Source organism: Phascolarctos cinereus, unplaced genomic scaffold (genome assembly GCF_003287225.1).
Source record: "Phascolarctos cinereus isolate Bilbo 61053 unplaced genomic scaffold, phaCin_HiC Scaffold_5;HRSCAF=322, whole genome shotgun sequence".
In the NCBI taxonomy this organism is placed as follows: domain Eukaryota; kingdom Metazoa; phylum Chordata; class Mammalia; order Diprotodontia; family Phascolarctidae; genus Phascolarctos; species Phascolarctos cinereus.
Window position 1 is genome coordinate 25,539,531 of NW_027555958.1, and position 25,842 is coordinate 25,565,372.

Genomic DNA, 25,842 nt, shown 5'->3' on the forward strand with positions numbered 1-25,842 from the left:
CTGGTTCTGCTCACTTCACTTTGTGTCAGTTAATACTATCTGCAATTCTTTGAAGTCATCACTTACGTAATTTCTTATGGTGCAATAATACTCCATTATATCTACAAAGACATAATTTGTTTAACCGTTCCCCATTTGTTTTTTTTAAATTTTATTAATTTATTTTGATTTATCAACAATCACTTCCATATGCTTTTGAGTTGAAAATTTTTCTCCCCCTTCCTCCCCCCCACCCTCCCCAAGACGGCGCACAATCTGATATAGGCTTTACATTTACATACCCATTAAACATATTTTCACATTACTGAAGTTGTAAGTAAAAACTGAAACCAATAGGAGGGACCATCAGAAAGATGAAACAAAACTCAACAGAAGGTAAAAATAAGTGATAGTGATTCGACTTCCATAGTTCTTTTTGGATGTGGACAGCATTTTCCATCCCGAGGCCTCTGGAGATGTCTTAGATCCTCATAATGCTGAGAAGGGTTCAGTTTAACAATCTTAGTCATTGCATAACGTGGCTGTTATTGTGTACAAAGTCCTCTTGGTTCTGCTCACTTCACTCAGCATCAGACCATATAAGTCTTTCCAGGTTTTTCTGAAGTCAGCCTGTTCATCATAGTATTCCATTACATTCATATACCACAACTTGGCTCAGCCATTCCCCAATTGATGGGCATCCTCTCAATTTCCATTCTTTGCCACCAAAAAAGAGCTGCTATGAATATTTTTGTACATGTGGGTCCTTTTCCCATTTGTTTGATCTCTTTGGAATAGCCTAGAAGTGCTATTGCTGGATCAAAGGGTATGCACATTTTTGTAGCCCTTTGGGCATAGTTCCAAATTGTTCTCCAAAATGGTTGGATCATTTCACAACTCCACCAACAATGTATTAGTGTTCCAATTTTCCCACATCTTCTCCAACATTTATCATTTTCCTGTTTTGTCATGTTGGCCAATCTGATAGGTGTGATGTGGTACCTCAGAGTTGTTTTGATTTGCATTTCTCTAATCAATAACGATTTAGAGCATTTTTTCATATGACTATAGATGGCTTTAATTTCTTCATCTGAGAACTGTCTGTTCATATCCTTTGACCATTTATCAATTGGGGAATGGCTTGTGTTCTTATAAATTTGTCTTAATTCTCTATATATTTTAGAAATGAGGCCTTTATCAGAGAGACTGGTTGTAAAAATTCTTTCCCAATTTTCTACCTTCCTTCTAATCTTAGTTGCATTGGCTTTGTTTGTGCAAAAACTTTTCAATTTAATGTAATCAAAATTATCCATTTTGCTTTTCATAATGTTCTCTATCTCCTGTTTGGTCATGAATTCTTCTGTTCTCCATAGATCTGATAGGTAAACTATTCCTTGTTCTCCCAGTTTACTTATGGTATCAGCCTTTATATCTAAGTCATGAACCCATTTTGACTTTATTTTGGTATATGGTGTGAGATTTGGGTCTATGCCTAGTTTCTGCCATACTCTTTTCCAGTTTTCCCAGCAGTTTTTTTCAAAGAGTGGGTTCTTATCCCAGAAGCTGGGGTCTTTGGGTTTATCAAATAATAGATTACTATAGTCATTGACTACTGTGTCTTGCATATTTAACCTATTCCACTGATCCACCTCCCTATTTCTTAGCCAGTACCAAGCAGTTTTGATGATTGCTGCTTTATAATACAATTTAAGATCTGGAATTGCTAGGCCACCTTCCCCTGCATTTCTTTTCATTAGTTCCTTTGATATTCTGGACCTTTTGTTTTTCCAAATGAATCTTGTTATTATTTTTTCTAACTCTATAAAATAATTTTTGGTAGTTTGATTGGTATGGCACTGAATAAGTAAATTAGCTTAGGTAGGATTGTCATTTTTATTATATTAGCTCGGCCTACCCATGAGCAACTGATGTTTTTCCAATTATTTAGATCTGATTTTATTTGTGTGAAAAGTGTTTTGTAATTGTGTTCATAGAGTTCCTGGGTTTGTTTCGGAGGTAGACTCCTAAATATTTTATAATGTCTACAGTAAGTTTAAATGGGATTTCTCTTTCTATCTCTTGCTGTTGGGCTTTGTTGGTAATATATAGAAATGCTGATGATTTATGTGGGTTTATTTTATAGCCTGCAACTTTGCTAAAGTTGTTTATTATTTCAAGTAGTTTTTTACTTGATTCTCTAGGATTCTCTAAGTATATCATCATGTCATCTGCAAAGAGTGATAGCTTTGTTTCTTCTTTGCCTATTCTAATGCCTTCAATTTCTTTTTCTTCTCTTATTGCTAAAGCTAAGGTTTCCAGTACAATATTGAATAACAGTGGTGATAATGGACATCCTTGTTTCACCCCGATCTTATTGGAAATGCTTCTAGCCTGTCCCCATTACATATAATGCTTGCTGAAGGTTTTAGATAATGCTATTTATTATTTTAAGGAAGACTCCATTTATACCTATGCTTTCTAGTGTTTTTAATAGGAATGGGTGTTGTATTTTATCAAAAGCTTTTTCTGCATCTATTGAGATGATCATGTGGTTTCTGTTGGTTTTGTTGTTGATATGCTCAATGATGCTGATAGTTTTCCTAATATTGAACCAACCCTGCATTCCTGGTATAAATCCTACCTGGTCATAGTGTATTATTCTTGTGATAAGTTGCTGCAATCTACTTGCTAGTATTTTGTTTAAAATTTTTGCATCTATATTCATTAGAGAAATTGGTCTATAATTTTCTTTCTCTATTTTGACTCTTCCTGGTTTAGGTATCAACACCATATTTGTATCATAAAAAGAATTTGGTAAGACTCCTTCTTCACCTATTTTCCCAAATAGTCTATATAGTATTGGAATTAATTGTTCTTTAAATGTTTGATAGAATTCACATGTAAATCTATCTGGCTCTGTACTCCTAGGGAGTACATCAATGGCTTCAATTTCTTTTTCTGAGATGGGGTTATTTAAGTATTTTACTTCCTCTTCGTTAATCTGGGCAATTTATATTTTTGTAAATATGTATCCATTTCACTAAGATTGTCAAATTTGTTGGCATATAGTTGGGCAAAATAATTCCTAATTATTGTTTTAATTTCCTCTTCCTTGGTGGTAGCTTCCCTTTTCATTCTTGATACTAGTAATTTGGTTTTCTTCTTTCTTTTTTTTAATTAAATTAACCAAAGGCTTATCTATTTTATTGTTTTTTCATAAAACCAGCTCTTAGTTTTATTTATTAGTTCAATAGTTTTCTTAATTTCAATTTTATTAATTTTTCCTTTGGTTTTCAATATTTCTAATTTAGTGTTTAATTGAGCATTTTTAATTTGATCTTTTTCTAGTTTTTTTTAGTTGATTGCCCAATTCATTGTCTTCGCTTTTTCTATTTTATTTATGTAAGCATTTAGAGATATAAAACTTCCCCTAAGAACTGCTTTCACTGCATCCCATAGGTTTTGGTATGTTGTCTCATTATTGTCATTCTCTTGAATGAAATTATTGATTGTTTCTATGATTTGTTGTTTGACCCAATCATTTTTTAGGATTAGATTATTTAGTTTCCAATTATTTTTTAGTCTATCTTTCCATGGCCCTTTATTACATATAATTTTTATTGCATCATGATCTGAAAAGGATGCATTTAATATTTCTGCCTTTCTGCATTGGATTGTGAGGTTTTTATGCCCTAGTACATGGTCAATTTTTGTGTATGTGCCATGTACTGCGAGAAAAAAGTATATTCCTTTCTATCCCCATTCAGTTTTCTCCAGAGGTCTATCATACCTAACTTTTCTAATGTTCTATTCACCTCCTTAACTTCTTTCTTGTTTATTTTGTGGTTAGACTTATCTAGTGCGAGAGGGGGAGGTTCAGGTCCCCACTAGTATAGTTTTGCTGTCTATTTCTTCCTGTAACTCCCTGAACTTCTCCTGTAAGAATTTGGATGCTATACCATTTGGTGCATATATGTTTAGTAATGATATTACTTCACTGTCTATGGTGCCTTTTAGCAGGACATAGTTTCCTTCCTTATCTCTTTTGATTAGATCTATTTTTGCTTTTGCTTTGTCTGAGATCAGGATTGCTACCCCTGCTTTTTTCTTCAGCTGAGCATAATATATTCTGCTCCAGCCTTTTACCTTTACCCTGTATGTGTCACTCTTTTTCAAATGTGTTTCCTGTAAACAACATATTGTAGGATTATGGTTTTTAATCCATTCTGCAATCCATTTCTGTTTTGGGAGAGTTCATCCCATTCACATTCACAGTTATGATTACTATCTGTGTCTTTTTCTCCATCCTTTCCCCCATTTATGCTTTTCTTTCTCCTTTTTCCTTTCCCCCTTCACTAGTGTTTTGCTTTTGACCACCGCCTCCTTCAGTCCCTCCCCTTTTATTATCCCTTTCCCTTTTCTTCCCCTTTAGTCTTACTGCTTCTTCCCTCCCTTCTTTCCCCCCTCCCTTTTCTTTCCCCTTTTCCCTCCTACTGCCTATAGGGCAAGTTAGATTTCTATACCTAACTGATTATATTATGCCCTTCTTGAGCCAAACCTGATGAGAGTAAGGTTCAAACAATGCTCCCCCCTTCTTTCCCTCTGCTGTAATAGGATTTTGTGTCTTTTCCTGTAATGTAATTTACCCTTGTCTGCTTCCTCCTTTCTCAGTACATTTTCTAAGATCAGATTGATCCACTTATTTGGATCCATTTAACCCACTTGATTAGATTTTTTTTTATCATTACATCAAAGTCAACTAATATCCACCCTCTTTATGTATACTCCTTTAACAAGGTGTAATAACAATACAGTTCTCAAGAGCTGCAAGTCTCATATTCCCTTGTAGGGGTTTAAACAGCCCCCCCCATTAACACATTATCCTTCTGTCCCATTTACCTTTTTAAGTCCTTCTTGAGTCCTGTACTTGAAGATCAAATTTTTTGTTGAGCTCTGGTCTTTTTATCAGGAAAGTTTGGAAGTCTCCTATTTCATTGAATATCCACCTCCTCCCTTGAAAAATGATGCTCATTTTTGCTGGGTAATTGATCCTTGGCTGCATTCCAAGCTCCTTTGCCTTATGGAATATCATGTTCCATGCCCTGCGGTCTTTTAATGTAGAAGCTGCAAGGTCCTGTGTAATCCTGACTGTGGTTCCATGATATTTAAATTGTTTCTTTCTGGCTGCTTGCAGCACCTTCTCTTTCATCTGGTAATTTTGGAATTTTGCTATTATATTCCTTGGCATTGTCAATTTGGGATCTCTTTCAGGTGGTGATCGGTGGATTCTTTCTATGGTTATTTTCCCTTCTGGTTCTAGGACTTCTGGGCAGTTTTCCTTTATGATTTCCTGAAAGATACTGTCCAGGCTCTTTTTTTCATCATGATTTTCAGGTAGTCCAATAATTTTTAAATTGTCTCTCCTGAGTCGATTTTCCAGGTTGGTTTTTTACTGATGAGGTATTTTACATTTTCATCTATTTTTTCATTTTTTTGTTTCTGTTTGACTGATTCTTGCTCTCTCATAGAGACATTAGTTTCCATTTGTCCAATTCTAGTTTTTAACAGATTGTTTTCTTCTGTTAGTTTTTGTACTTCCTTCTTCAACTGGCCAATTGTGTTTTTTAGGGACTTGTTTTCTTCAGTATACTCTTCTGTTAGTTTTTGTCCTTCCTTCTTCAATTGGCCAATTGTGTTTTTTAGGGACTTGTTTTCTTCAGTGTATTTTTTTTCCAATTGGCCAATTGTATTTTTGAAGGACTCTTCTACCTCTCTCATTTGACTATTAAAATCCTTCTTGAGCTCTTCTAAGAAGGCTTTTTGGGCTTCAGACCAGTTCATATTCCCTTTTGTTGTTGCAGATGTGGGTTTGTTGACAATGTTGTCCTCTTCAGAATTTCTGTCTTGATCTTCACTCTTCTCATAATATGAATCTATGGTACGTTTCTTTTTACTCATGGTGTTTCTTTATTCCCTGGCCTTTAAAGAGATTGAGCTCTCCTGCTGGGGAACAGAGGGTACTGACCCAAGCTTCTTGTGTTGGGAGCCTAGGTCTTGGTCACTGGCTTTGTGTGCTGGGGCCTCTTATGCTGGCAATTGGAGGCTGTAGGTTTCTGGCAGCTTACCTCATGTTGGGCTGGAATCAGCAAGGCTGGAACTTTCAGGCAATTCTAGGTTGCCTGCTTTTCCTTTCCTTTAGCTTTCTTCAGCTCCTTTTAGATGGGTGCTGCAGGGTGTTTATCTGCCTGGGGCCCCTGCAGTGTTGTCTCCCTTTTTCTGCTAATGCACTGGGAGATTCCTTTGTGGTGGTGCTGAGGCACCTGGTGGTTTTCTGAGCTGGTTTCCACCGTTCCCCCACCCTCACTGAGGCACTTGGAGGTCCAGGTGTTGGTGTTTGCCTGCTCTACCACCTGGGCTTCAGGATTTCTTCACAATTGGAGGCTGCAGGGCTCCAACAGCTCACCCATTTTTGGTTTGGAATCAGCAAGGCTGGGGCTTTAAAAAGCCTTTAGGTTGTTTTCTTCACCTCCTTTCAGAAGAATGCTGCAGGGTACTTATCCGCCTGGGGCCCCTTGTAGTTCTGCCTCCCTTATTTTTGCTGAGGCAGTGGGAGACCCGTTTGCTGGGCTGCTGCACTGCTGCTCCCCATCTTTCTTCTAGTTCAGGTGTTCAGGGTTTTTTTTCTGGAGTGACATTTCCTGGGTTTTCAGAGGTTGATAAGGGAGAGTGAGAGCGACTACCTTTTCACTCCGCCATCTTGGCTCCCGGAAGCGGAACACCCATTTATTTAAGCGGCAATCAATAAGCATTTATTAAGTGCCTATTATTTGCTAGAGTGGCTCGATTCTATTGGGGAGTGGACATGTACCTATATGAGTTTATGGAGTGCATATTATTCAGGCCATGAGCTATGTTAGGCCCTAGAGATACAAAGATGAGTCATGGCTGTCAAGGGTTGGGAAGTGATGAGGCTTGGAAGAGGGGTAGTGTTGGTGGGAACAGAGATGATCATAATGTCTGTGTCTCTTAAGGGGATTTTGAAAGGCAGAACACAGGCTTAGCCTGAGAGGGATGCCAGGTTGCCTGCCCATCAGGTACTTTGGGTCTTTCTGAAGGCCAGCTTTCTGCCTTTATTGGAGCAGGGGGAGGGAGATGTTTCTATGTCTGCCTTATATTCATTCTCAGGGACTTTCTGCAGAGCACAGTCACTCTCTTGCTTGTGATCTCAGTGGAATTGCATCCCACAAAGAGAATGTTTTCTCCATGGCTTCCGATCTCTATGTTATACTGTCTGCCTTTTTGCTGACACTGAAGGGAAAGTGGGGGAGGGGGGCAGCTGGGGCTGGTACCCTCCTTTCAGATGGAAGCAGTAGGGATCAAATGAGATAATATAAGTCAAGCACTTTGCAAACCTTAAGTGCTATATAAATGTTAAGCTATTGTTGTGGTGGTGGTGGTAATGGTGGTGGTGGTAGTGGTGATGGTGGTGGTGATGGTGATGATGGTGGTGGTGGTGGTGGTGGTGGTAATGGTGGTGGTAATGGTGGTAATGGTGATGGTGGTAATGGTGGTGGTAGGGATGATAGGATCATAGATTTAGAGCTGAAAGGGCCATTGAGGCCATCAATTTAAAACCCCTGGTTTTACATATGAGGAAACTGAGGCCCTGAGAGGATAAGTGATGTGCCCAGGGCCAGCTAGTCAATAAAATAATTCTAGAAACATTTATTAAGATCTTACTATGGGGCAAGCATTCTACTAAATTCTTGGAGCTACAGAGAAAGCAAAAAAATCCTTGTCCTCAAGGGGCTCACATTCTAATGAGGGTCACCCCGTTAATGTTTAAGGCAAGATTTTGAATCCAGATTTTCTTGACTCTAAGGATAGAGTTTCCCTTTACTGCAACACAGTGCCCTTCATAGATATGAAATGTCCTATGCGTACTCTGGAGCTGCAGAGTAGTCCCCAGGAGTTGGATGCAAGGAGCAAATGGTACACCATCCTCAGTAGCTTCATTGTTATTCATCATCATCTTCACCTCATGTCATGTATCCATATCATCTTCTGTCTACACTGTCATGCATTCACACCATCAGTTATTCACGTTGTCTTCCATCCTCACATTCATTCTCTTCTTCATCCTTCCATCCATCCTCTTCTTCATCTACTCTCATCCTCGTCCGTCTGTCCATTCCTCATCTATCCATCCATCCGTATTCTTCCTCATCTTTCCGTGCATTGATTTTCATTCCTGTGTATCCTCATTTTCATCAGTCATCATGCTTGTCTTCATCCCTATCCATTTATCCTCTTCTTTATCCATCTATCTTCATCTTTCCATCCATTCTCCTCCTTCTTTCTTCCTTCTCCTTATCTACCCATCCATCTATCATCTGCTTACTGTGTTTCAGACATCCTGTTGAGCCCCAGGGTTACAAAGAAAGGTCTGCCCTTAAGGACCTCACAACCATGACATCGGATATTTACAGAGCTGCTGTTGATCAGTCACTGTTCAGTCGAGCCCAACTCTCCATGACCTCGTTTGGGGTTTTCTTGGCGAAGATACTGGAGTGGTTGGCCATTTTCTTCTTCAGCACATAGAGTGTAGATGGGAGGTAATCGAAGAGGGCTTGGCCAGGACTTGGGCAAGAAAATCTGGGGTTTAAAAAATTGCCCAACAGGCTGTTCATTTGACAGTCAAGCTTTTGATTTGAAGGGATGGCCACAGGCAGGGGGAAATGCCAGGTGCCCCTTGACAGCCTTGGCTTATGACAGGAGCTTCATTTTACTTATCATGGATCACAGTGTTTTGTGTATTTTCTCCCCTTATCTGTGATTCATTCTCTGACTTTGCATATTTCCATTTGCCATTTAGACGAAATTTAAATAAACCCATTCCACTAAGCTCTGGGCTGGAGACAGGCACCCTTCAAACTCACTCCCAGAGAAATCTGCATTCAGCTCGTTTGGTGTGAAGCCAAAAAATCTTCCACCTTGCAGTTATTCAGGCTTTTCTGTTTGGCGTTTTCATTCAACCTCTTCTCCTCCAGGGATCTCTAACCTTATGGGTGATTACTTCACTAAAGAATGAAGGGAAGTGAGCATAAATAACCATGACTTGCTGTCCAGCTGAAGGAGCTGGCTCTCTGACTGGTTTCAGAGGATAGAGGATCAGGGTAACCCTTGCTTCCCATTCTGGGGCCACATTTCAGAGCTATGACCAGCACAAGGTGTGTGCCTCAAGGACACTAGCATCTGGGCAGAGGTATTGCTTCTTCTTTGCAGTGACAGAAGTCATAGGAAAATCAATCAATCTAAAGTTGTAAGGGCCCTAAGAGGTCATTTAGTCCAACTCCCTCAATTTACATATGAGGAAACTGAGGCCCAGAAAGGTTAAAATACTTGGGATCAGGGCTTTAGAGTCAGACGGGTCCTTAGAAATCATCTAGTTCAAACCTTTCATTTGGCTCATGAAGAAGATGCAGGGCAAAGATAGCAAGAGACCCAGGATCAAGACCCAGAAGGGACCTTAAAGGGTATATAGTCTAAGATTCTGCTCTCCCGCCCCCTTTAAAAAAATAGATGGTAAAAACCACTGCCCAGAAAGTGGTCTACCCAAGTCATTTATTACTAAATACTGGGTTCAATAGTGATTGAAAGAGGTAGGATTTGAACCCAGGTTCTCAGATTCCAAATCCAACTCCCTTCTCCAAACCTGGCTCGAACCCCATCACACTGTCTCTCCTTGTGTTTCACTGTATAGTCCCCAGTCACCTCCTGAGTCTCCACTCCACCCCTCTCTGTCATTTATTAGTTGTGTGGTCCTGGGCAATCTAGTGAATCTCTGCAACTCAGTTTCCTCATGTATAAAATGAAGGGGTTGGAATCCATCACTTCTCAGGTGCCTTCAACTCTAAATCTATGATCCTATGATTGTTTTCTCTAAGTGCTGGGAAGTCACATTGAGTTGGAGGGTTTCAAAGATTCATTTTAGATCATACCTGGGGCTGGAGTGAGGCTGGTAGCTGACTTCATGTATCATGCTTGACGATCTTCTGAAAGTCATCTGTTTTTCCTTATTTTTTCCCTATTTCTCCAGGCTTATCCAAATCCCTTGGGCTTATTGAAGGCTATGGTGGGCGAGGCAAAGGGGGGCTCCCCTCCACCCTTTCCCCAGCTGAAGAAGAAAAGGCCAAGGGCCCCCACGAGAAGTATGGCTACAATTCCTACCTTAGTGAAAAAATCTCCCTGGATCGATCCATACCAGATTACCGCCCAACCAAGTAAGTGTCTATTATTGCATTAACAACAGCATTCATGTGGCACCTTGGGAGCTGACATGGCACCTTTCCCCTTGACCTCACTTTTCTTCCTCACTTTTCTATGTTCTTCATAACTTTTCTTTTATACACTCCCAGCTCGTGCATGGTTTTTATGCAAATTTAAAGTATGGAGTGATATGAACAAAGACCTTGGACATCTGTCTTAGTGGGATTTTTTTTTTTGTAATATTGAACATAAAAAAAGTGATTCTGGGATGAATAAAAGTGAGCTCTATTTGATATAGAAGATGAGAACTTTCCCAGACTGATTACTCTTAGAGGTAATATACTAGCCAAAGGTATAAATGAAGACTTTATTAGGTACTTACTCTGTGTTACATCCTGTGCTATATGATAGGGCTGCAAAGCAAAAGCAAAAATTGACCCTTCTTTCAAAAAGCTCACCTTCTAATGGGAGGGACAACACACACACACACACACACACACACACACACACACCCCTTACACGTATATATATATATATATGTGTGTGTGTGTACACACATACATGTACATATGTGTACGTATGTATGTATTTGTTATCATCTAGATGCATGTCAACATAAATAGAAGGAACTTCTTCCTTCTCATAGAATCCTCTTTCTTTTAGAGGGCAGATGCCATCTATATGATGCCCTTCCCCATTCTCTGAACTACAAAGCCCCTCTTTCCCAAACTACCTTTTATGCAATTAAACTACTTTGTATATACTTATAGATTTTTTTTTCATTTAATCTCTTAATAACCAGCATATACTCACAAAGGATGTCCCAAAAGTCTTAGTGCAGCTCTAAGCTTTAAGAGTTGAAAACCACATGAAGACTTCTGGGATACCTTGTATATGTCCTTGTTGGGTCTCCTTTTAGGATGCAAGGGCCTCCCAAGAAGGGATTGCTTCATGTTTTGTACTTTTAATCCTAGTACCTGGCACACAGTAGGCACCTAATTAATACTTGTTGATTGGATTCATGATACTTCTAGTCACTCAGCTGCCCATCTTCCAGGACCCGTCTTACCCCTTCAGTCTCATTCCCTTTATCCAGTCTTGCGTTGTTTTTTTTTTTTTTTATTCACAACAGTTATCTCTTGTTCCTAATGCCTCTTCATTCAGTTTGGGTTATGTGGATTCTGACATCCCTTCTGACTCTGAAATTCCACAATTCTGTGTTTGTATCTAAATGGAAGCAAAATAAAATGTGCATCATTTGCAGCATTTTGTATTGCTTAAGGGGGCACAAAACCTTTGGTGGCAATGTCAACTGCCTCAGATTGAGTATTGGACCTGGAGTTAGAATCTTGACTTGGACGCTTCTTAGTGTGTGATCCTGGGCATCTGACCTTCTCCCTGTGCCTCAGTTTTCTCATCTGTAAAGTTGTCCTAGTAATTGCACCTATCTTACCAGGATGATGGGAGGATCAAATGAGGAAATGAATGTAACATGCTTTGAAAACCTTAAAACACTATATAAATGCCAATTACCAAATCTGAGGACATGTTTATACACATACACACACACACACACACACACATACACACATATACGTATATATGTATATATATATATATACACACACGTACACATACACACACTATATATATAGTATGTAATATGTACTTGTATATATAATATACAATTTGTGTATATAACATGTAATACACACACACACACACACACACACACATATATATATATATATATATATATATATGTATATAATATATAATCTAAGAGTTAGGAGAGACTTAGAGAACATTCATCTCAACCTCCTTAATTACAGAGAAAACTTTGGGTTAGAGCAATAGTAGTCAATTTATTTTCAAAATCCAGCTTGTATCCCCAGCCCTGGTCCCTTCAGGTCACTCTGGATGGAAGCCAATGACATACAGCAAGTTCCAATCGAACATTTAGTGTGCACACAAAGAGTCATCTTCCTTTGAATTCAAAAAATAGATATTAAGTGCCTACTGTGTGCCAGATACTGTGGGAGGTGCCAGGGAGAGAAAAAACATGCCGATCCCTATCTCTCACCCAGTAGCATGCAAATTCCTTGAAGGTAGGAACTGTTATTGTCTTATAGCCCCAGGGTCTCTAGCATCTAGTAAGAGCTTCATAAAATGCTCATTAAATGGAACTGACTCAATTTTTATGTCTTTGCTTTGGCCCATCTTGTCCAGTCAGCTCATAGAGTCTGTCTTGGAGCTTATTTTTCTGCTATCTGTCTTTATATTCTAATACCTTACATTTACAAAGTGCTTTTATAATTCCACAAAATACCTTTACTTACATTGTTATCTCATTCGGCCCACAAAGCTACTGCAGAATGCACCTCTCCCCACTCCCCTGTTTTTATGGAGGACAAAACTGAGACTCAAGTAGGTAAATAACTTGGCCAAGATCAAACCGCCAGTAAGGCTGACTTCAGGTCATAACCCAAGTCTACTGCTTTCTTGTCCAATATCCCATAATATATCTATCTCTTTTCTTATTCATGACTTTCACACACACATACTCTCCCTCTCCCTCCTCCCTTTCTCTCTTCTTTCTCTATCTTTCCCTCTCCCTCCCCCTTTCTACTTCTCTTTCTCTCTCTCCCCCTCTCTCCTTCCCCTGCCCCCTTCTCTTTCAACTTAGCCCAGGAGGACCCTTCAGCTCTTCCCTCAACTCATTAAATACTGGAAGCCCCTAGTGTCTCCCGTGAACCTGAATGTCTCCTCTTCCATCAAAACTGCCGTCTGTTTTCTTCATGAGAAATAAATTGTACTGGTGGATCCAGTAAATTAAATCCTGCCTGGTCTGGTGGATGCTTTGAAAACGCCTCAGGCATTCCTCCGGTTCAGCCAGGACCAAACCCTTATGTCACAGAATTCTGACATTCTAGTAAAAGCTGCTAGGAGCTCAGGAGGCGTTTAAATAGGCTCGTCCTTGTATGGTTTTAAAAAGTACAGATCCCAACCTTTTTTCCCTCTTTCTTTTTTGGTCTGGACCCATGATTTGTTCAGCATAAGTAACTTCTGAAGAAGAAATTCTCTCTACCTAGGAGAATCAGTGCTTTCTCTGCATGACAAGTCTTGGAGAGCTGCCTGGGGAAATGCAGAGGTTAAGTGACATCCCTAGCTGTCATGCAGATAGTATGAATCAAAGGCTGGACTTGAACCCAGGTTTCTCCTTAGTAGCATATAAACATCTTGAGGGCAGAGATGACCTTATTTTTGTATCTGTATTCCCAGGACTTAATCACAATGCTTGGAACATAGTAAGTGCTTTATAAATATTATTCATTCATTCATTCATTCATTCATTCATTCATTCATTCACTTCTGATTCTGAGACCTGCTCGGCTCTCTATCCCTCACTTCTCTACCACAACGCCTTTCCATATCCTACTCTTAAAACAAGATTTTTATTACTAACATTAATATAAATGCTATATTATTAATGTAATAATGTTTTATTAATATAACTACAGATATTATTAGAAAATTTCAACTGAGCAGTGATTTCACTAGTGTGGTCATTCCCTCTGTCGGTACTGTTGATGACCCATCCACATCTCGTCCATAAATTCACCTTCCAGGGACTTTATAGTAATTGTAAGTTGCGTGGCAGGTCAGGGATTGTGCCTCTAATTGCCTTCATTTTCACTAAGTAACCCCCTGCTTCTGTTGCCAACCATACAAGTCAATCAGCATTTATTGAGTGCTTACTACAATCCAATCCAATCAACATTTATTAAGCACCTACTATGTGCCAGGTAGGTGGCACAGTAGATAGAGTGCTGGGCCTGGAATCAGGAAATCCTGAGTTCAAATTTGACCTCAGACACTTATTAGCTGTGTGACCCTGGGCAAGTCACCTAACCCTGTTTGCCTCAGTTTCCTCACCTGTTAAATGAGCCGGAGAAGGAAATGGCCAACTACTCCAGTATTTTTGCCAAGAAAGCCCCAAAAAGGGGTCGTGAAGAGTCAGACGTGACTGAAAAATGAGTCTACAACATGTGCTAGGTATGCAATTAATAAAAAGAGAGACAATTCCTGCCCTCGAGGAGCTCGCAATGTGACGGGGTGGGGGGGTGGAGGCCCGGGGGGGAAGACAACACATAGAAAGAGTCAGGGAAGGAGGGGGTTGGGTCCAGGGAGCCAGGGGCTACCTGCCTTGTGGGCATCAGGCAGGGAAGCAAATGAAAGCAGAGTGAGCCAAAAAGCCTTACTTTACCCCTAAATTCATGCTCACCATCAGCAGAAACCAATATGTATGCAGAAAATAATCATGAATCATCTATGCACTGAGGATACAGGGATTTGGCAGGGCAGAGGGGACTAAAACTGGGGAAATCAGGAATAGCCTTCTGAATGAGATAGTAGCTAGTCTTGAAGGGCTCCGAGAGGCAGAGGGCATAGAGCCACTAGGCAAGGGGGACAGCCAGTGTGGTCGATAATGCCAGGCATGCCACAAGGATCACTGTTAGTATATTCATGCTCATTCTGTTTATGCTTACAGATACACTGGTTGTCTTCCCCATCAGAATATAAGCTCTTTGTCAGTAGGGATTGTTTCTTTGCATTTGTATTTCAAGTGCCCAGCAGAGTCTTTGGGACTGAACAGACATCTCATAAATGCCTATGGATTGAGGGTTTTCTTTAAGCCTGTGGCCAGTAAGCTTATTTGCAATGTTAATTCTTTGGAGATAAGGGATGTTCTATTATTCCTGCCCACATGGCGTCATGGATAGACTTTTGGTGTTAGGAAGCTGGGTTTTTGCAGCAGAAAACAATTCAGGATTGTTGAAAACACCTTGTTTTTTCCCAAATGTGATCCAGCCTGATCTCTTTTTCCTCTGTTCAGTGCTGGTCTCCACTCCCCATCTATATACAGTATATTTTTCTTAATATGTGAATTGAATTGAAACTGAAGGGTATAGTACAAAAAAATATTGATTCTGGAGTCAGAGGTTGTTCAGTTGTTTTTCAGTCATGTCTGACTCTTTGTGACCCCACTTGGAGTTTCTTGGCAGAGATACTGGAGTGATTTGCCATTTCCTTCTCTAGCTCATTTTATAGATGAGAAAACTGAGGCAAACGGGGTCCTAGTAAGTTTCTAGGCCGGCTTTGAACTCAGGTCCTCATGACTCCAGGGCTGGTGTTCTATCCACTGCACTACCCAGCATATGTGCACATATATACATACACACATGAATACATATGTAATGTACCTCTCTGGGCAGCCTAGGTATCACAGTGGATATAGGGCTGTGCCTGGTCTCAGGAAGATCTGATTTCAAATCCAGCCTTAAGCACTTATCAGCTGTGCAATCTTGGGTAAGTCACTTAACTTCTGCCTCAGTTTCCTCTTCTGTAAAATGGGACAATAATAGCACTTACCTCCCAGGGTTTTTGTGAAAATCCAATGAAATGATAAAATGTAAAGCTCTTTGCATATCTTGAAGTACTGTATAAATGCTACCTGTAGCAAAGTATTATACTAAAGCATTGCAGAAATGCTAGCTAGTATTCTTATTCTTATTTTTATTCTTATTCTTATTCTTATTCTTATTCTTATTCTTATTCTTATTATCATTATCGTTCAGTTTCTTCACCCACAAAAGGGATAGAACAATGCTCATACCATCTGTCTTATTTGAGGGGAAAGCTAATAAGGTTCATTTTGCTTATTTTGTTTTTGAGATGCCCATGAGGTGTGTAGTTGGAAATGCAAGATTGGATTCGTCCTGCAGTTTTACTTCCAATGGGGAAAGTATTATCACCATTATTATCACTTCCCGTCCTCCCCCCCATCTTGCAGGGGAAGTCACTATGGCCAAGAGAGGTTAAGTGATTTGCCCAAGGTCACATAAGGAGTAAATGGCATGGCTTGGATTTGAATCCTTTGACAAGTCAGAAGGAGATGGGGGCTGGAGTTGTAGATTTGAGAGTCATCTGTATTGAGGTGATCATGGATGCTGATGTGATCACCTAGAGAGTATAGGGAGGGAAGAGGATTCAGGGAAGAGATCAGGACCTGAGCCCAGGAAGATGGGAGAATCTTTTCATCCTGGGTTAAGCCCACTCTGTTATCTAATCACTTGACACTGGATAGAAGGGGCACCATTCATAGACCAGCCCACTCACTACTCTAGATAAGGAGCTTCCCCTAGTGACCTCTCTCCACTTGTCCCAGGTCAACCAATCCCCTCCTTTATAATCTTCCTATGGTCCAACCATTATTGGCTCTTGAAAATGAGCTTCTCAACCTCTAATCATTGTGGGTGCCAGTGCCGATGGACTTCCATGAACCACAAGGATTCAGGATAATTCCACGTTTTTCTGGTGTTAGATAAAGCAATCAGTGAGTGCCCATTTCAGTCTGGAGATCAAACTGTCCTGTCTGGGCCTCAGTAGAAAGGAATTTTAAAGAGCTGGGCCTGAGTATTGTCTATTGCTTCCTGGAGGTTCTTGGGGGTTCGTTTGCTGACCTCGCTTTGTATAATCCTTTGGTTTCCTTGTTCTGGAAACTGTACCAGGTGTCCCAAAAGTCTTAGTGCAGTTTTAAGCTACTAAAACCTAATTTAAAGCTATTTTAAAGCTTAAAGATTTATTAAAGCTTAAAACCACACTGAAACTTTGAGGACTTTTTATACTGTTGAAGTCCAGAATAGTTTTTTAAAAATTTTTTTTCCAGCCACATCACATTGTGCATTCATATTTAACTTTTAATTAATTAATATTCCCAAGTATTTGCCACAGGAAGAGCTTTCCCCATCCCTGGGCAATTGACTTTTTGGACCTAAGAGCAAGACTTCATTCATTCATTCATTCATCTATGTATTCATTCATTCATTTATCTATTCATTCATTCATTCATCTATGTATTCATTCATTCATTTTTCTATTCATTCATTCATTCATTTATCTAGCTATTTATTTATTTATTTATTCATCCATTCATTCCTATGTGGCTTAATATCATCAGTGTGGACCTTTGTTCCAGCCATCCAGACATTCTGATACCCACTCCACACATGTGTGCCATCCACCAATTAAATAATCACACCTTCTATGACTTCATCCAAGGAGCTGGTAAATGTTAAACAGCTTTCTTGCTCTTGTGCATTCATAATGTAGAATTTTTTTAATCTTCCCTTTGCTGAGTGAAGGAAAGAGATTGGCCCTCAACCAGTGGAGCTGGAGGGGGCCATAGAACCTTGGAATTTAAGACCTGAGGTAGGGAGGGGGACAGAGCTGGGAGCTGAAAGATCCTCTAGGCTTCTTCTTATTTTACCTCTGGAAGCTCTTAAGTCATTTCCCTCTATGATTTTGGGCAAAACTGCTCCTGAACAATTTAAAGTAGAAATATCCATCCTGCTTTAAAGATCTCCAGGTGGGCATTGTATGTGCCCCAGGCAGCTTCCTGGGGTTCCCCTCTTCCCATCTAAAATGCTTTATTCCCTAGAGATTATTTGTTTTTCCCCCTATAAAGTTTTTATATAAACCAGTTAAGTCAAGTATCCTGGTTGCTGATTAAAATAGATTCGAGATAAAGAAAATTATCTTAAATGGATTTTAAATTGCAGCATTAGCCAAGAAACTGGCTTAATCTCTCTCTGCCTGATAAACATATACTAATTTTGTATCTAACTAAGAAAACACACACCAGGCCTTTTAGAAGCTACTTTATATTCATAGACTTTTTTTTTTTTAAACACATCTACTGGTGATCCAGCCCATTCTATTGGTCTCTTTGTTTGGTCTTTGCTAGATTAAAAATGGTAAACTTTCCCTCCCATGGAGGAAAAAATGCCCCTTGAGGTCAGGGATTATTTCGTTTTTGTGTTTATGTCTCAAGTTCCTGGCAGATAGTAAGCAATTAATAAACTACAATGGTAATAGCGACAGTAATAATAACAACATCTATTAACACTTTCAGGTTTGCAAAACACTGTAAGTAATTTCATTTGATCCTTACAACAATTCTGCGCTCTAGGCACTATTATTATCCTTATTTTTACAAATGAGGAAACTGAGTCAAACCACGGTGAAGTGACTTGCCCAGGTCACACAGTTGGGATGCATCTGAGGGAGGATTTGAACTGAGATCCATCTGACTCCAAGTCTACTCTTCTATCTACCCGAGTCACCTAGCTACTTGTTAATTGATTCTGAGATAGGTTCAAAAGAGAAAACCAACATCATTGGCAGGCATTATCTAGTGATCAGTGGTGAAGTAAGTGCACATTTTAGACCTCCCAAGCCCCAAATGCTAAGATTACCATTTGTTAGCTATTGTAAAATAATCAGGTCTTTAGGGGAGGGCCACAGGACAGTGCAATGACATTTACGGCTGTGAAGAGCCTGAAGTTGTCCAACTAGTTCCAAATTTTGAGAGCCTTCTATTGCTATTTCCACATCTGCCAGACAGTGACGTTGGTCCCTGACAAACTGACTCATGCAAAAAGACAGTTTAAAAGTTATTTTGTTGTTCAGTTGTATTCAATCATGTCTGACTCTTCATAACCCCATTTGGGGTTTTCTTGGGTGAGACATTGGAGTGGTTTGCCGTATTCTTCTCCAGCTCGTTTAGCTGGATTTGAACTCATTTTATTTCTCTTCAATTAATAAATGTTTATTTTTCTTTCTCTCCTATCTTCCCCTCCCTCATGCTATTGGGGAAAAAGCCTTGGAAGGAACATGTATAGTCAAGCAAAACAAATTCCCTCATTGGCCATTTCCAAATGTATGTTTCCTTTTGCACCTTCAGCCTACCATTCTCAGTCAGGAGGGTCTTCGTTATCAGTCCTCTGGAACCATGGCTTGTTATTCCACTGATCATCGTTCTTAAATCTTTTAAAAGTTGTTCGCTTTTACACAGTTGATGTTATTGTGTAAATTGTTCTGCAGGCTTTACTTACCTCTCTCTGGATCAGTTCATACAAATCTTCACAGATTTCTCTGAAACCATCCCCTTGATCGTTTCTTACGGCATAATAGTATTCCGTTTTAGTTATATACCATGATTTTTTCAGCCATTCTCTGATTGTTCCCTTTCTTTCTAGTTTTAATACTTTTATTTAACTACAGAAAACTTTTTTTATCTATCTGTGCAGTGGTTTCTAGAACAGTAAATAAAAAAGAATAATAATATAATAGGTAAATATCTTTTATTGGGGTATCTATATATGAACCCCTTCAAAAATGATGAAAAAAATAAGATAATGATAATAATAAATGATGGTGATGATGATGATGATGATGATGATGATGGATGAAGTACACAGCCTTTCTGTGGTCCCATCAGCTCCTGAAGTTGTCCCCAAGATGTTTTCTGGAAGCGTACAAAAGATGAGCTAATATCCCAGTGCTTGCATTCACTTACAGAAAGCAGACATTTTATCCATGTGCACAATAGTCTGCTATGTGTAAAACGAGGAAGTTAGACTAGCTGACTTCTGGGCTAACTCCTGGGATCCTGTGGTTCTTTTGATTCTGTAGGAATGAATGAATGAACACATACAATCAAGCCTAACTGCTGTCCATCAGTCTCCCGACTCCATGCTTTTGCATTGGCTGTTCCCCATGCCTGGAATGCTCTTCCTCCTGATCTCCACTTCTGGCCTCCTTGGTTTCCTTTAAGTTCCAGCTAAATCCCACCTTCTGCAAGAAGCCTTTCCTCATCTCCCTTAATGTTAGTGCCTAAGATTACCTTCAGTTTACCCTGCACATAGAGGTCCCTAATGTTTTAGTGAAGTTTTAAGCTTTCAAAGCTTACATGTTGTTTGCATGTCATCTCCCTCTTTAGATTATGAAGGTAGGGATGGTTTTTGCCTTTTCTGGTATCTCAGCACTGGCACATTTGTTGTGGTAGGTTCATTTCAGTCATGTCTGACTCTTCATACCCCGTTTGGGGTTTTCTTGGCAAAGATACTGGAGTGGCTTGCCATTTTCTTCTCCAGCTCATTTGACAGATAAGGAAACTGAGGCAAAGAGGGTGAAGTGACTTGCCCAGGGTCACACAGCTAGTAAGGGTCTGAGGCCAGATTCCAGCTCAGGAAAAGGAAACTGAGGCAAAGAGGGCGAAGTGACTTGCCCAGGGTCACACAGCTAGTAAGGGTCTGAGGCCAGATTCCAGCTCAGGAAAATGAGTCTTCCTGACTCCAGATCCAGCACTCTACCCGCTGTGCCATCTAGCTACCCCAGAACATAGTGAGCCCTTAGTGCTTCTTGGCTGATTTGATGTGATTGTGATTGGTCCGTTATAAGAAACAAAGAAGGAAAGAAGGCAGATTCTCTGCATGGGCAGTGGCAGAACCAAGAGCATGAGTGGATAAATACACCCTAGGTTAACAAGATGAGCACAGCCACCCAGAAAGGGATGGGACTAGCAGAGAGAGCTAGCCAGCTCTCTGAGAGCCATAGAGATATTAGCATTTTCCCTTGATTTCTTCCTGGTGCTGAATGGAGAGTGCAACCACCAGTGTCAGCGTGCATCCGTCAGCACCTGAGTCTTCAGTCCTGAAAAGTCTCAGGGAAGCGGGTGGCCATGTTCTCTAGAGGTTTAAAGTACGCTGGGAAGTAGCAGAATCAAAAGACTTAGATTCTTAGGTGCTACACATCAGAACCTTGGACAAGTCCCTCCACCTTTTCCTCGGTCATAACATGGGGTCTGTAATATGTAGCTCAACTGGCCTCCAGGGCTGTCAGGAGGACCAAATGAGTTAATAAAGGGGAAAGTGACCGGCAAAAGAGGAAGTGCTGAACACGGTAATGTAATATGAAGGATTAGGAAGGGAAAGAAACCAGGATAGATTGGCTAGCCCTGGAGGTTTGGATAACTGCTGGCTCTTCCAAAGCCTTTGCCTGAGCACTCGGATGGTTTCTATGAATAAATTTTTTATCATGAGCAGCTCTGAAACAACAAGAACGAAGAAAGCTTTTGATAGAGTGTATGCCTTGTGCCTTGAGAAAGATGGTTTTCTCAAGGAAGCTGCAACTTTTGTGACTTGCTTATTAAGCTTTTAAGCTATACAGCTTGACCATCTGAGGCATAGAAAGTAAACTAGTGGAGATGGGTGTGCTTGTGTGTGTGTGTGTGTGTGTGTGTGTGTGTGTGTGTGTGTGTGTGCACGCATGTGTGTGAGAGAAAGAGAGGGAGACAGACAGATTGACTACGGGGAGGGAGACAGATATTTCAACTTTCAGACTTCCACAGGGGTCTGACTATTCACCTGCAAGAAAAATTCCAGCAAAGGTCTTTGTTGCTCTGACCCCACCACTCCTAACTGTGTAGTTGAGAGACAAATGTTGTCCATTTTTATCTTTATTTTTTCTGCCTGTTGTGAAATATATATGTGTGTGTGTATAATATATAATTTGATATGATATAAAATGATATATGATGATACAATATGACACAACACAACACAATGTAACACAATACAATATAATACAACAGCTACGTGCCTCATTGGATAGTGTTAAGTCCGAGTTCGGGAGGACCTGAGTTCAAATTTGGCCTTAGACACTTAGTAGCTGTGTGACTGTGAGCAAATCACTTCATCTCTGCCTCATTTTCCATATCTGTAAAATGGGGATAATAATAGCACCTTCCTCCTAGGGTCATAGTGAGGATCAAATGATATAGTAATTGTAAAGTGCTTAGCATAGTGCCTGGCACAGAGTAAGCCCTATATAAAATGTTCACCATTGTTATTAATGTAATGTTACAACATAACATAACAATATGTGCGTTGTATATATGTGTATGTATGTGCACAGGCATGTATGTGCACCTATGTATTCATACATATAGATGCACATATATATGTGTGCCCACACATGTACATGTGTATATTTATGCACACACGTGTAATATACTTATATAGAGGCACACACATGTAGATGCACATTGTATACAAACAGTGTATACATGCATGTGCATCTACATGCGTGTATGGGTTTTGCATGTGTGTATGTGTTTGTGCACATATATGCATATACCTATGTGTGTACAACCCTGGAAGTGAGATGTGAGAAGTGGTGGGATTGGAGTGAGAAGGGGGGAACAGGGACGTGCAAATGGCCTTTGTCCTCTTAAAAGGAAGTTGCTTTTAACAAATAATATGAGAATTCTCACTATTGCACCAGGCTTGCCCTTTCCAGGAGGTGTTTATATGAGGTGTCAGGTGGAAGGTTTGCTGCTAATTTGATCTACCCTTCTATTTTGGGAGGATTTTGGCCGGCTTAGACGCCCTTAGTGTCTCATTTCTAGAGCAGGGAGAAGATTGTGGCTGGGTCAGATGCTGGACATCATTGCCACCCTGGGTCAACCACGCTCCAGGGCTGGATGCCTGGTTGATTCAGGTGTCAGGGCTTCCGGATGGGGATGGCCGGGGTCTAGGCATTGCTGGTTTCTGCCAGTACCCTTCTTTGCTGTCCTTGACCCACTTCTTGGCTCATTTACTGAACCTGGAAATGAGTGAATGAATGAATGAGAAACACCAATGGAGCACTTAAACTGCTGAGACTAGACTCTTGATTATTGTTTGGAGTCTGAGGACATGGGTTCAAATCTCACCACAGACATTTGGTTGTCATGTGACTTTGAGCAAGTCACTTAACCTTTCAGGGATAGATTCCTTCCTCCTCCAAAGAAGGGGGGAGGGCTTCTTTACAGGGCAGAGATCCCTTCATGTTGGAGCTCCGTGATCCCATGTGATCCCTCCCTGAAACTCCTCCACTGTTACTGATTAAAGTGCCTGCATTGGCCTGCTGTCTTTGCCACGTTGCCTGCCTCCAACACCCTTGGATGGATATAATGGCTGTTGGTTATGACCTTGTGCTTCTGAAGTTGTGACTCCTCTTTTTGGAGTGATTTCTGATTAGGGTTTTGGATGCCACCTTGCCCTTTATTCTTTTTGGAAAATGAGCTCCTATTTATTTGATTTTAAAATCTTTATTGATGCTTTTGTTGGCTTGCACCTTAGTCATTCCCCTGACATCTTTCCTCCCTCTCCCTACCCCCGACCAAACCCTCTTTTGTTCACAAGGAGAAACAGGGAGGCAAACTTGCTGACTTGGCCAGTTTCACTTCTCTCCCAGAGGAAGGAAGTGCATTTTCATCCCTCCTTCTCTGGGATTGAGATGCTCGTTAGAACTGTTCTGAGCCCTGATGCCTGTTAATGTAATTTTCTTTACATTATTGCAGGTGTGAGTGTGTGTGTGTGTGTGTGTGTGTGTATGAGATAGAGAGACAGAGAGAGAGAGAGAGAGAGAGAGAGAGAGAGAGAGAGAGAGAGAGAGAGAGAGAGAGGCAGAGTGAGACAGAGAGATTCCCCTACTTCTACTCTCTTTGCTCTGTGTGAGTTCATCCAAGTCTTCCTGTCTTTCTCTGAATTCCTCATGTTCTTCAGTTCTTACAGGGATACAGTGTTCTATGATATTCATTTTACTGTTGTTTATTCTTTTTTTTCAATTGTGTCTGACTCTTTGTTACCCCTTTTGGGGTTTTCTTGGCAAAAATACTGGAGTGGTTTGCCACCTACTTCTCCATCTCATTTTACAAATGAGGAAACTGAGGCAAACAGGGGTAAGTTTCTTGCCCAGGATCAGAAAACTAGGAAGTCTCTGAGGTTGGATTTGAACTCAGGTCTTCTTGTCTCCAGGCCTGGTGATCTATCCACCACACCACCACATATTCATTTACCACCATCCAAGTTCCTTTAAATTAGGCATATGTATGTGTATACACACACACACACACACACACTACACTACTCCCCCTACAGTGTCTGCACTCCAGCCAAAATGATACTTGGTAAATGCATTTGAACCCTAACCCTAAATTTCTCAGTTGATAGGCACCTACTTTTTTTCCCAGTTTTTTGCTACCATAAAAAATACAACTGTAAATATTTTGTTGTATATAGTACCTTTGTTGTATATAGCATTTTTTTACCTCCTTAGGAGTGTATTCCAATATGGACAACCATTTGTTTTTCTTCTTAGAAAAAGTATTATTGATGCTTTTTAAAAAAAATTATTGCAATCATTTCCCAATGCATAGCCTCCCATCCACCATTCCTCCCCTTCCCCCCCCCACTAGAACCTTTCCTTCTAACAAAGAAATCAGGTAAACAAAATAAATCAATACATTGAGCATGTCTGACAAGGTATGGTGCCCCATTCTATAGCCTAAAGCTAGCATTTCTAGAGTGTTTTAAGGCCTAACAAATATCATCTCACTTTATTCTCACAATAACTTTGGGAGGTAGGTCCTACTGCTACCCCCACTTTGTTGATGAGAAAAACTGAGGCTAAGTGATTTGTCCAGATCATGAAGCTCATAGACGTCTTGAGGTCAAGCTGGAATTCTTGGATTCCTGACTCCAGGTCCATTGCTCTCCACTGAGCCCTTCAATGGCCTGTAGTCCACCACCAGTCTGCTGAGAAGAGTAAGGTATATTTCATCAGTCTTCTGGAGTCAAGATCACCCATTTATTTCTTACATTAAAGTGAACCTATAGCAACCCTACTTTGACATTAAAAAATGTTTTAATTTCATGACCTCCTTTGAAATAGCTGAAGATTCTCTGAAGTGCTGCTAAATTGGATTTAAGGATGGAAATCTGTCACTGGGAAAAGCATTATAAAAATGGTGACCATAAAATAACTTATTTTTGAAGAAAGAATCCTTTTTCTTTAAGGGCTGTATCTGAGTTCCTTACTGCCAAATAGTTTATTGACTGACAAAGTTAATTTTCATCTTTTTTTTGGAGGGGTAAATAAAGATTCTCATCCAAATTCCCTTAATTTGTGTGTGTGTGTGTGTGTGTGTGCATGCATGCATGCATGTGCATACACACATACACACACACTCTCTCTCTCACACACACACACACACTGCCCCACTGCCAAAATGGTACTTGGCAAATGCATGGTGGAATTTGGAACCAGCATTTGCAAATGGCCCTGATCTGATGTCTGGGTACAGCCTTGGGAGTTCTGGCTTTAGTGGTATGCAAACGTGGGTGTTTACTGTGGAAAGAGAAATTCTGTGTTCATTAACTGTGTACAAACAGAGCCTGGTGGGGAGGAGAAGGGAAGCATTGTGATAATGGTCTTGTGATAATGGTCTTTTATTTTTATTCCCACACTATCCATTTGAAAGTGAAAGCACAAATTGCGTGGATCAGATTTAGAACTGTAAGGGACCTTAGAAGCTAGGGTTCTAGGCACTCATGAGAGCCAGCCTCAGACTCTGGACAGCCTGGAGACCTGATGGCCTGACTCTGCCTTGCATGGGCTGTGTAACCTCGGAGGGGCCCAGGCATGTCTCTACAATCTATGATCTGGGGAGGAGGGGATCATTTGCATTGGCTGAGGGAATTTCTTGGCTGGAAGTTCTCTAAACTGACAAAATCCAGTCCTCCCCAAAATACTCTGTGTGTGTGTGTGTGTGTGTGTGTGTGTGTGTGTGTGTGTGTGTGTGTGTGTCTGTGTGTGTGTGAACACACATATTCTGATAATAATCCTCCAAGTCAGGTTCCCAAA

At 40.4% G+C, this 25,842-nt stretch overlaps 1 protein-coding gene across 1 annotated transcript in view; it reads left to right on the plus strand.

Annotated features, from left to right (window-relative positions):
- GALNT17 (polypeptide N-acetylgalactosaminyltransferase 17) overlaps positions 1–25,842 on the plus strand; it is a 446,071-nt gene that overhangs the window by 129,338 nt on the left and 290,891 nt on the right. The window contains exon 2 of the mRNA XM_021007062.2: positions 10,079–10,262. Coding sequence (XP_020862721.1) covers positions 10,079–10,262 — 184 coding nt within the window. The remainder of the gene's footprint in view (positions 1–10,078; positions 10,263–25,842) is intronic.